Here is a 12,310-nt window from a genome sequence, read left to right as displayed (position 1 = left end):
GGATTCTATTTGGAGGATTATTTTGCTGCAGCCACTGGTTCTGCAGAGTTGGAGAAAGTTTGTATTAAACAATACAAAAACTATAAAATCCACATTAGATTACATGACAACACAGGAGCCAGTGCAGTCTGTATATTCTGATTATTAATCAGTCTTGTTGTATCGGCTTCTGGCAGATATTATTTGACTTGTGCTGTTTTGATAATTTATGACGATCCCTAAGCAGCCCAGATCACACTGAGCATGTGCACAGTCTTGGTCTTGCAAAGATGTATAACAAAGTTACAAGATGGTGACCCCCTGTAGCCAACTTTGAAAGCATAAATCATTTGTTTGATTAGGCTTGTGGTGCAGTAAGTTCATGTTTATGTTTAGGATACAAAATACAGCATTTGTAGTCTTATTCTATTTTACACTTTACTTCCCCTTTAAATATGAATTTTTATTACTGTTGCCTAAATGGTTGTTGAATGGAAGGGACTGATGTCTACTCTCTATATACATGATGGATAATGATAGGTAGGTCTCACTGTCAGCTGAAGGCGGGGTTTGTACCACCCCAGTCGCTGAAGGGCCACATTCCATGCAGTGAATAGAAATCATCGGATTCACAAAACAGAAAGGAGTCAGTACCTGCACTTTGCAAACGGGGTGCTCCCCAATTTTTATTGAAGGTTCTTAAAGACACAGGCACGTGCAGCAGACATATTGGTACTCATTCAATCTAGTGATGCTAGAAATTAAAGGGACAGTGTTCCCTGGCCTGGGGCCCTACACTACCAAAGCTGCCGGCTCCTCCACTGGGAGAAGCATCAGAATGTTTCAGGCACAAAGCAAGCATATGGTTTACATTACTCTTTCCTTGTTGAGTTTCCCATGGCTGAAAGCAGCTGTTTGGTTAATGATGCAAGCTGGCAGTTGCAGCTGGCTGACACTTCATCCTCGTTATTGTGCAAATAGCTCTCGTCTTCCAGCTGCTCCACAGGGGCTTCTGTATTCATCATCAGCCTTGTATTGTCTGGTTTATTTTATATATATATATATATATATATATTGTGTATTGCAACTGTCAGCAGCACAGAGTATGTGCTGGGAATTGGCAGATGAGAAGATGGGGAGCTACTGGGGCATCTTCAGAGGTTCATTGCTAAATGGTGGGGCCTTGGGCTGGTACTGAACCCCAAAAACTTATGGGCAGTATTTTTAACCTATTTGTTGTTCCACTCTGCTTGGTGTGAGATTCTGGGACAAGCTAATATTGTTCCACCTGCATATTGCCCATGATTGCAGGGAGTAGAGGAAAGACTTCCTAACTGCCGCTTCTGTGTGCCACATGGGTCTCCTACAGATTTGTCTTGGTATCACGTGTGGCAGGGGGATATGAGAGGCTGGAGCAGAACCATCTTTAGACTCTGTTTTGGGGAAGTGAAGATAAGAATAAGGGGAAGTGGAGACGAGAATAAGGGGACGTGGGCTGGAGAGAGGCGAGTGAGTAAGGGGAACAGAGACTGGGGTATTATTAGTGACTACAAGTCATAGTGAGTAATGCTCAAGCTCCATATCCCAGGACCCCAAAATACAGTCTCGTCCAATCGCAGAGCAGCTCATTATTCCATGTGGGAGAGGCAGCTACTGCAGTTGGGCCTGTGTTTTAGGGCAGCGGTAACGCCAAACCAATGCAGAGATTTTGACCCGCCATCCCCGAGATATTGGTTCCTGGAGGGTGGAAATGGAACCTCCATCTCCATTTATTTTGGCCCCAGATGTGACCATCCAAAATGGAAAATAGTCCAGAATCAACCTGGAACTGCAGGGGCCACACGGGGGTTGATACTTTGATCACCACGTTTGGGTGAATGTCTTTATGCCTTTACTTGGCTGAGATCCCAGGGGCCACTTTGTTGTCCATTAGCCACGTGTTTGGCCAAATAGCAAAGCTACGGTCCCTCAGCTCACAGCTCGACCTACGTATTTATACCTCGTTTCCTTTATATCACTATGAGCAGAGATGTTCCATTTACCTGACCTCAGGGATCAGAACCACAGGACCTGCTTCACCCTGCAATTACTATTACGTTAGACAAAACTATATATATACTGTATATCCATATATCAAAGTGCAAGCATCTGAACAGGCACAATAAACAACATAAAAATATATATTTCCAATAGATCAGACAAAGGCAGGCAAAAAGAATAAATATATAAATCCTTGTTTATTTCTATTGGCCAAAAGTCAATAGAATAAAACACAAAAAAACTTTCATCCACTTGCCAAAATTTATTTCATGGCTTTTACACCAATTTAAACCACGTACCAACCTTTCGGGTTTCCTTGGGTGTGGAATTGGGTAACACACCACCGCAAAACGTTGGTATGTGGTGTGAATTGGTGTCAAATTTGATCTCATAAGATATATGCTCACTTTTTTTTGGCAAGCGGATGAACGTTTTTGTATTTTAATCATTGGATAGTGGAAGGAAGGTACCCGTTATTTCCACTTGCCCCCCACCATTTGTTAATTTTTGAAGTACAAAGGTCAATAGAAACAGTGCATGAAATCCTGCAGTGGTGCTGAAGTTGAGCCCATAGAGTATCCCCATGGGGTGGAGATGGAGTTGATGAAGTTGAGAACATAGAGGACCCCCATGGGTAGGAGCTAGAGCTGATGGAGTTGGGTCCATAGAGTATCCCCATGGGGTGGAGATGGAGTTGAGAACATAGAGTATTCCCATATATAGAAGCTAGAGCTGATGAAGTTGGGTCCATAGACTATCCTCATGGAGTTGAGCCCATAGAGTATCCCCATGGGTTGGAGATGAAGTTGAGAACATATAGTATCCTCATGGGGTGGAGATGGAGTTGGGTCCATAGAGTGTTCCCATGGGGAGAAGCACATCCCTGTGTGACTTTCCTCCAGTGGGGCCTGACTCCTCAGTATTTGTGTTGCATTGTGGGAAAAGATGGTTAATAAAAATGCTTGTAAGCAGCAGTGCAACAGCAGAGTTGGACGACTGATCTGCAGAAGAACCGGAGGTCAGAGAGATGTCGCTTCCTCATCAGCCAGCGTTTAGCCTCTTCCTATGTGCAATGATACCGAACCCTAAGGAACGTTCCCGGTCTCCTCCACTGCCAACATTTCTGTTGTATTTCTCCATATGCCTCCTGCCTTCTGCGAGATCCTGCGCCTGCGTCCCAACTAAAAGCCAGTGCAGATGATTAGGAAAGGGTTAAGATGTTAGTCTCCTGTAGAGAAAAGGTAAAATTAACCATTAACATGCCTATTTAAGCTAGATCTGCCCCAAATCACATTTATTTTCCATTCAGGTGCTCTCCTATTCATCAACCAGTCTCTTATTCAAACCACTGTCTGGTTGCTAGGGTATACTGGGGCCTAGCAACCAGATTGCTGCTGAGCAAAAAAAGCCAAAAGCCATAAAATCAATTTGTTGTTGTCGTTACCTGTCATTGGCTGTCACTCCTCAGAGGAGGACAGTCCCATTTTCTCCAGTTCCGTATGGGATTCTTGTCTTTTCCTCGTTCTGCAGATCAGGAAGGCAACGAGGGCCATGAGGAAAAGGCTGATAAATACTAACGATATTATCGCTGTTCTCGTAGATGACGTGATGCCGGCTTCCTTCCTGTCCTTCCATTTGGAATCTTCAAGTCTCTCTGAGTCTGATAGGGACAGGTGAGATGAGAGGGGTAAGAATCATTGTGCTAAAAGGGCAGAGGCACATAGAGGTCTTGTAACCCCTAGCAACCAAGCAACTTGAAAGCAAGCCCCTGATTGGTTGTTATGGGTAAACTTTAGACATTAGATGTTCAGTGTTGCACTGCATGATTCTGCTGGCAGGCCAATCAATGGCAATTACTGAGCAATGCAGGAGATCCCTTACACCCATGAGACATCAGCCGCGTTTCGCCACCGGCGAATAAATTTGCGAAACTCCCGCCACGCCAAAAAATTGGACGCGCGTCCGAAAAGTCGTTCGCTACAAAATCACCGCACATAAACACAATTCGTAGGCCCATTGGGTTTAACGCCGGCGTCAAAATTGACGCAAGCAACTTTTTGGATGTGCGTCCAAAATCGACGCGGGCGGCAATTTTCGAGTTTCACAAATTTTTCGCCATTTTGCATTTTTTTTTACGAAGCAAAACGGGAGAAATTCGCCCATCAATTAATGAAGACCAACAAAATACCTTCTCCCTCTTGGTTTACCACTGGGTATTCACTTGGCGCGGCTTCATTATCGCTTGGCACAGCTGCGTATTCTGTTGGCGCCTCTTCTTTACCACTTGTGGGTCTGTGTGATGTGACAATAGACACAGGTTGTGTCACCACAACCCCCGGTGCCTGCTTGCTATTGCTTTCTGTGATGGACTCTGCTCTGGCTGGAGGGATTGTGGGTGGAGCTTGCTCAGAGCCCTTGGAATAATCCGGACCTGATGCAGGATCCTTATATTTGGCACAGAAACTGTCTGTACTGTCTGCACATAAGAGAATGACACTGATATCAGAGTAGAGCTCAAAATCTGCAGAGCTTACACGCCATCATGCTTCTGTGACATCACCGTATGACATCATTTTGCCCTTACCTTTTTTTATGTGACATATCAGTTCCTGGACCCACTCGTCATGTTTTGAAGCGCACACGTTTCTATTGGGAAATTTCAATCTAGAGGGAAAGGCAGGACCCAGTTACAGAGGAGGAGAAGAACAAAAACCCACGTAGGAGTTTGCAAATAAAGATTTAGCAATTAAGAGAAAATTCATTTGTCAAATCTTTTTTTTTTTTTTTTTTCTTAACCGGCACAGGGGAGGGTTAACCAAAAGAGTGGCGACACATAGCAACCAATCGGATTCTTGCTTTCATTTATTTGTTTTTTTAATCTTGTAGGCTGAGCAATAGTAATTGCTGTTAAAGGGGTGGTTCACCTTGGAGTTACCTGTTTTTTGAGTTATTTATAGGGATGCACCGAATCCAGGATTCGGTTCAGGATTTGGCCAGGATTCAGCCTTTTTCAGCAGGATTCAGATTCAGCCGAAACCTTGTGCCTGGCCAATCCGAATCCTAATTTGCATATGTAAATTAGGGGCGGGTAGGGAAATCACATGACTTTTCACCACAAAAGAAGAATTTTTTCCATTTTTTCCTTTCCTGACCCTAATTTGCATGTGCAAATTAGGATTCAGATTCAGTTCGGTATTCGGACAAATCTTTCATTAAGGATTCGGGGATCTGGCTGAATCCCAAATATTGGATTCAGTGCATCCCTAATAGCTTTTTATTCAGCATCTCTCCAGTTTGTAATTTCAGTAATCAGGTTACTAGGGTTCGGATTACCCCAGCAACCATGCATTGAATTGAATAAGAGACTGGAATATGAATAGGAGAGGCCTGAATAGAAAAACGAGTAATAAAAAATATCAATAACAATACATTTTTTCAAAATGAATCAGTTAATAGTGCTGCTCCAGCAGAATTCTGCACTGAAATCCATTTCTCAAAAGAGCAAACAGATTTTTTTATATTCAGTTTTGAAACCTGACATGGGGCTAGACATATTGTCAATTTCCCAGATGCCCCCAGTCATGTGACTTGTGCTCTGATAAACTTCAATCACTCTTTACTGCTGTACTGCAAGTTGGAGTGATATCACCCCCTCCCTTTTCCCCCCCAGCAGCCAAACAACAGAACAATGGGAAGGTAACCAGATAACAGCTCCCTAACACAAGATAACAGCTGCTTGGTAGATCTAAGAACAACACTCAATAGTAAAATCCAGGTCCTACTGAGACACATTCAGTTACATTGAGAAGGAAAAACAGCAGCCTGACAGAAAGCATTTCTCTCCTAAAGTGCAGACACAAGTCACATGACCAGGGGCAGCTGGGAAATTAACAATATGCCTAGCCCCATGTCAGATTTCAAAATTAAATATAAAAAAATCTGTTTGCTCTTTTGAGAAATGGATTTCAGTGCAGAATTCTGCTGGAGCAGCACTATTAACTGATGCGTTTTGTAAAAAAACATGTTTTTCGATGACAGGATCCCTTTAAAGGTGAACCACCCCTTTAATATTCGGATGAGGTGAGTTGGGGGAGTAGAAATGAATAGATAAAGTCGTTCATACTGGACTCTGCTGTGAGGGCATTCAACATAAGTCTTCACTTTCTGCTTATACAATTTCAACATGTCCGGTTCCGGCCTTTTCTTGGGTTGCAGATGGTCACAGCAGCCTCCTTTCTCAGCGTACTGCGCTACAGCTATGGGAGAGAGACGGACATAAGTCACTGTGAAATGCCAATCATGCTGGGGGAACACACAGATCCCGGGGATGAGATACAGAAATCAGCCTGTAGGGGGCAGGTGTGGGCAGCCATTCATCTTTATAAGGGCTGTAATTATAAAAGATACAGACCCTTAGAACAATGTATTCAGGGTGGGTCCTAAAATAATGACCCTGAGGGGTCCACTGAACTCAGTCCCAGATATGGGTTTTAAATAGGGACCCACCTAATTCACTATATGGGATTCGGACGAATCCTTTGTGAAAGATTTTTAAATTAAGAAACCCAGGCAGAATTACCTGAGACTGATGTGGCAATTGGCCGATCGACAAATCATAGCCCCACCCCCGATATCATCAGTCATCATCATCAGTCTGCCCCAGTAGGTCATTGATATTCCCTTTCATGTAATTAATCTGCTCTCGTTACATCACAGCCGGAGTTATACACTGGGAAAGGTACCAACTCTATTCTGTACCAGCCCAACTCAACCCCAGCCCTTTAGCAGTAAAGATCTGTGTCTCCAAAGATGCCCCAGTAGCTCCCAATCTTCTATGGGATATTGTCAGTTACTGAGCGTAGGGACCGACACACAAGATCAAAATCCGAACAAAAAAACCAAACAAAATCCAAAATGGGTAACTCCTGGGCTGGATCATTTCTTCTATAGAGAAGCTGAACCTTTAGGCTGGTTCAATAGGTTCAGTATATAAAAGATTCCATTTCTAGTCATATTCATTTTTAGGGTTTAGTTCCCCTTTAAACAGTCAAATCCAGCTCCACTGCAATCGCCAGCATTATCTGTCAGCCTCGTTATAACATGAATGGCACCATAATGGGCTGCAAGTGCATCAAAGAGCCCGGGGCAATTGTAGGGCGACTGGTAGGACTGACACATTTTATTTGGGGGGGGGGGATTGGGACAGATCAGGAGCCTGATGTATAGGGGAGGGGGATCTGGAAGGGACTTGGATGCAGGCCCAGACTGGCAATCTGTGGGTTCTGGTAAATGCGGACACTGTTATTAAGACAAGTCTTGTATCATCTCAGAATCTTGTTTGTGCACCAGAATGGGGGACCTGATGTCCATCCCCATGCCCTGGCTACACAATTAAATGGTGAAGAGAACTGGGGGAATGTGTGGAGAGCAGTGACATGTAGGAAGTGCTGAATGGAAAGTGAAAGTAATTGCCTGCCCTGCCTCCATGCCATTGGCATAGAGGAGTGGCAGGCAATATTTGATTGACAGCTGAGATTTTTAAATGAGCTTACAACAGCTATGAATGCTTTAATGAAAAATAGAAATTGGATTTCATGTTTAATTTAAAAAGGACTTTTATTATACAGATTTTTGTGTCTGGGTGACAGGTCCACTTTAAATTATTACAAAAGTATCTAAGTGCACCTGCCACCTATTCTGGGCTCTCTGCCAAAAGCCAATTACATTTAGAAACTCTGTATCTTTTTCTGGCAGTTCAGTGCAGGAGATGAAAGAGAATGTAGGGACATTTCAGTAACAATCTGGGACTGCGGGTTGAGCTGTCAAAACCCGGCCCTGTCCCGCTCAAAACAGCACAGTTGGGAGGTATCCCTGTCACTCACTATTCCTGAGTTTATACAATTTGTCACAATCACTAGAGAGCCGGTGCCCAGGCTGAGCCTCACTGGCAACTGATTGGTGGGACAAGTAGAGAGACAGACAAAAGGTAACAATAAAGAACATTCTTTCCTTCTCCTGTAAGTGCTCAGGGGCCAGTCTCTACCTGCCCAAACACTCGGCACTACCAGCTGGGGCCCCTGTGCTGATCAGTATCTTCATAGCTCAGGGCCCCTTCTATGTGACCCCCAACTGGCAGAAGCAGCCAGAGGTACAAGAGCAGTGACATCGATCTGATGTACACGGGGGATTGTACAAGTGCAGAGAGTCACCTAATGGGGTTCTACAAGCTCTATACCTATATATACAATTATATTAATTTCATAGAGAATATGTCGTCAACAACTGGCAGCTTAAAATACAGTTAAAAGGTTGAACTTGATGGGCTTTGTGTGTCTTTTTTCAATCTAACTTACTATGATATCATGCACCACAGGAGCTTACAATCTAACTTCTGATTCCAGTGTAACCTGGCAATGGGAAAGATGGGGCACTGGGGTGGGGTAAGAACAGATCCCTGGGGATTCCCTGTCTGTGGCAATCACTATTTAATTACAGTCACATTATTGTCCCCATGTGACTCACCAACCCACACCCAACCTCAACCAACACCATTATTATATATATATATATATATATATATATATATCAGACCAAGCTCAGACTTATACAGTGGGTATAACCCCATATTTCTCCCAGTATTTTCTTACAATCTTCCCCTAGACAAATCTAATCTGACAAGCAGAGAGATGGCGATGCCAAGACTACACTGGTTTCTTCTAATGACACACAGATAAAGAGATGATAATGAGATGATAATGAGATGTGAATTGGAGGAAGAGACGCTGACATGGAGCCGGATAATCACAGGTGGAGACGCAATCCTTTTTATTTATAACATTTGACTAAGAAGCTTACAACAGGGTTACAGATATATAGAAACATTGGGGTAACAGTCACCCTGCTATAGTTCCAGGGGAACCCAGGGCACAAATAAACACTCACCCCAAATCTCCCCCTAACTGACCTTCAGACTGGGCCCCCTTAGCTCATAACAAGGTTACAGATATATAGAAACATTGGGGTAACAGTCACCCTGCTATAGTTCCAGGGGTACCCAGGGTACAAATAAGCACTCACCCCAAATCTCCCCGTAACTGACCTTCAGACTGGGCCCCCTTAGCTCATAACAAGGTTACAGATATATAGAAACATTGGGGTGTCACCCTGCTATAGTTCCAGGGGTACCCAGGGCACAAATAAACACTCACCCAAATCTCCCCTAACTGACCTTCAGACTGGGCCCCCTTAGCTCATAACAAGGTTACAGATATATAGAAACATTGGGGTAACAGTCACCCTGCTATAGTTCCAGGGGTACCCAGGGTACAAATAAGCACTCACCCCAAATCTCCCCCTAACTGACCTTCAGGCTGGGCCCCTTAGCTCATAACAAGGTTACAGATATATAGAAACATTGGGGTAACAGTCACCCTGCTATAGTTCCAGGGGTACCCAGGGCACAAATAAAAACTCACCCCAAATCTCCCCCTAACTGACCTTCAGGCTGGGCCCCTTAGCTCATAACAAGGTTACAGATATATAGAAACATTGGGGTAACAGTCACCCTGCTATAGTTCCAGGGGTACCCAGGGTACAAATAAACACTCACCCCAAATCTCCCCCTAACTGACCTTCAGACTGGGCCCCCTTAGCTCATAACAAGGTTACAGATATATAGAAACATTGGGGTAACAGTCACGCTGCTATAGTTCCAGGGGTACCCAGGGTACAAATAAACACTCACCCCAAATCTCCCCCTAACTGACCTTCAGGCTGGGCCCCTTAGCTCATAACAAGGTTACAGATATATAGAAACATTGGGGTAACAGTCACCCTGCTATAGTTCCAGGGGTACCCAGGGTACAAATAAACACTCACCCCAAATCTCCCCCTAACTGACCTTCAGACTGGGCCCCCTTAGCTCATAACAAGGTTACAGATATATAGAAACATTGGGGTGTCACCCTGCTATAGTTCCAGGGGTACCCAGGGTACAAATAAACACTCACCCCAAATCTCCCCCTAACTGACCTTCAGGCTGGGCCCCTTAGCTCATAACAAGGTTACAGATATATAGAAACATTGGGGTAACAGTCACCCTGCTATAGTTCCAGGGGTACCCAGGGCACAAATAAAAACTCAGATTGCCCCCAACACCCAGTAATCCAGCTGGTATATAACTAAATCCTACCAGCACACAATCCCCATTAATCATAGACACACAATGTCCAGTGATCTACACACACACACACACACAATGGTTTTCTTTCTTATTCCCAAATCTAGTTTCCTCTGCCCTCCTAATTCTCTCCCGTCTCCTCATTATAATCTCTTCTCCTTCCCATGTTTCTCTTCCTCTCTTTTCTCTCCCTATGTTGTGCCTTTAGCCCAGGACTCAGTATGTCGCAGGGATTGTCAGCTCTGGGGCTCAGGGGGAGGAGTGTGTGGCCCCTGGTAGGACAGGTCACGTGACATAGAAGCGAGTGCTGCTTGTGCTACAGAGACAGGTATAAGGGACACTCACCTGAGTGAAGAGACATCAGCCAGACAAGGAGCAGGAGGACTGGCTGAGACATTCCAGCAGAGACAGAGACAGGTCTCCTGTTATATCCTGAACTGACTCCTTCTCAACTGTCTCCCCTTCTCTCCTTCTTCCTTCCACTCCACTCACAGACAAAGCTTCTTCTCTGCCTCCTGAGTGTGAGCCTGAGTGTGAGTATTTACCTGAGTGTGAGCCTCAGTGTGAGTATTTACCTGAGTGTGAGCCTGAGTGTGAGTATTTACCTGAGTGTGAGCCTGAGTGTGAGTATTTACCTGAGTGTGAGCCTGAGTGTGAGTATTTACCTGAGTGTGAGCCTGAGTGTGAGTGTGAGCCTGAGTGTGAGAATACAGCAGCCCCGTCTCTCCGCAGCACTGACTGCTCTAACTGTCACTTTCACTATCAGTAGACAACTCTGACTCAGTGTGTGATTACACTGTATATAGTCACGTGACTTTACAACATTTCACGGGAATTTCCCCTCCTCCTGTTTTATTTGTTTTAATAAAGTGACCAACTGCAAAGAAATGATGAAGCTCCTGCTTCGTATTGTGTCCCGTTTAAGGGGTATTTCATCTTAAAAGTAACCCTCAGTACAGCGAAGACTGAGAGATTCTGAGAATCTTTGCAATTGGTCTTACTTATCTTTTTAGTAAGAACTGAAACCATTAAGACCAACTGCAAAAGTGTCTCTGCAGCCACTTCGACTGTGTAAGATCCAGTGTAATAATTAGGACACGGTCCAGGTCTGAGTCCCCATGACAACCATTGTGTTTGCCCAGTAGATACTTGGTTGCTATAGGAGACAAGACCCTGATTAAACTTTGCACTTCTCTGGGGCGGGGGGAGGAGCCTCATCCTGTACAACAGACTCAGGACACAACTCTTCATATACAGACTCAGGTGCCATAGGAAAATAATGGACTCATGGAATGGAGGTCTTTTTTTGTATATTCAGTTTATTAAAGGGGCAGTACACCTTTAAGTTAACTTTTAGGTATGTTGTAAAACCACCAGTTCTAAGCAACTTTTCAATTGGTCTTCATTATTCATATTTTATTATTATTATTATTATTATTATTATTATTATTATTTACATATTTTATGGTTTTTACTCTTTTGACTCTTTCCAGCTTTCAAATGGGGTCACTGACCCCATCTAAAAAAAAAAAAGAATGATTTTTAAAAGTTTCAAATATATTGTTATTGCTACTTTTTACTATTCATATGCCTCTCCTATTCATATTCTTAGTCTCTTATTCATATCAATGCATGGTTGCTAGGGTCATTTCTATCCTAGCAACCAGACGGGTGGAATTGCAAACTGGAGAGCTGATGAGTAAAAAGCTAAATAAGTCAAAAACCACAAATAATAAAAAATGAAGACCAATTGCAAATTGTCTCAGAATATCCCTCTCTACATCATACTAAAAGTTCATTTAAAGGTGAACAACCCCTTTAAATGAACACCGAGTTAGGGAACAGGCTCCATATTGGGATTACAAGTGCTTTATCATTCAGGGCTGGGGGATGTTCTGGTTGGTTGCTAAGGTATAGCCTATTAGGAGACAGTAAGTGGCTGGACGTTTGCACCCTATTGTCACCCAGAGTGGTAATGGGACGTAGGAACCAGGCAGGGCTGTATGATGTCAGTGTGCAAGTGCCACCTGTGCAAGTGTCATATATCACTATGGGAAGTGAATACATAATTAGGCAGCCCACAATGTACAGAATAAGAGAGATTTAATGCTG

At 43.7% G+C, this 12,310-nt stretch overlaps 1 protein-coding gene across 2 annotated transcripts; it reads right to left on the bottom strand.

Moving 5' to 3' along the window:
- Positions 1-636: 636 nt before the first annotated feature.
- LOC108711734 (C-X-C motif chemokine 16) lies at positions 637-10,982 on the bottom strand. 2 transcript variants are annotated; one of them, XM_018253737.2, is made up of 6 exons: positions 10,544-10,982; positions 6,143-6,275; positions 4,604-4,683; positions 4,208-4,495; positions 3,464-3,679; positions 637-3,247 (listed from the first exon to the last, which is right to left on the bottom strand). In XM_018253737.2, exons 1-5 carry the CDS (start codon positions 10,593-10,595, stop codon positions 3,477-3,479), a joined length of 756 nt encoding a protein of 251 aa, XP_018109226.1. In that variant the 5' UTR covers positions 10,596-10,982; the 3' UTR covers positions 637-3,247; positions 3,464-3,476. The 2 variants fall into 2 exon arrangements, with proteins under 2 accessions (XP_018109226.1, XP_018109228.1); XM_018253739.2 differs by having other exon boundaries at positions 637-3,200.
- Between the last annotated feature and the right edge of the window lie 1,328 nt (positions 10,983-12,310).

Source organism: Xenopus laevis, chromosome 3L, assembly GCF_017654675.1.
Source record: "Xenopus laevis strain J_2021 chromosome 3L, Xenopus_laevis_v10.1, whole genome shotgun sequence".
Lineage (NCBI taxonomy): Eukaryota > Metazoa > Chordata > Amphibia > Anura > Pipidae > Xenopus > Xenopus laevis.
Note: the sequence above shows the minus strand (reverse complement) of the source record. Positions and strands in the feature narration are given on the sequence as shown.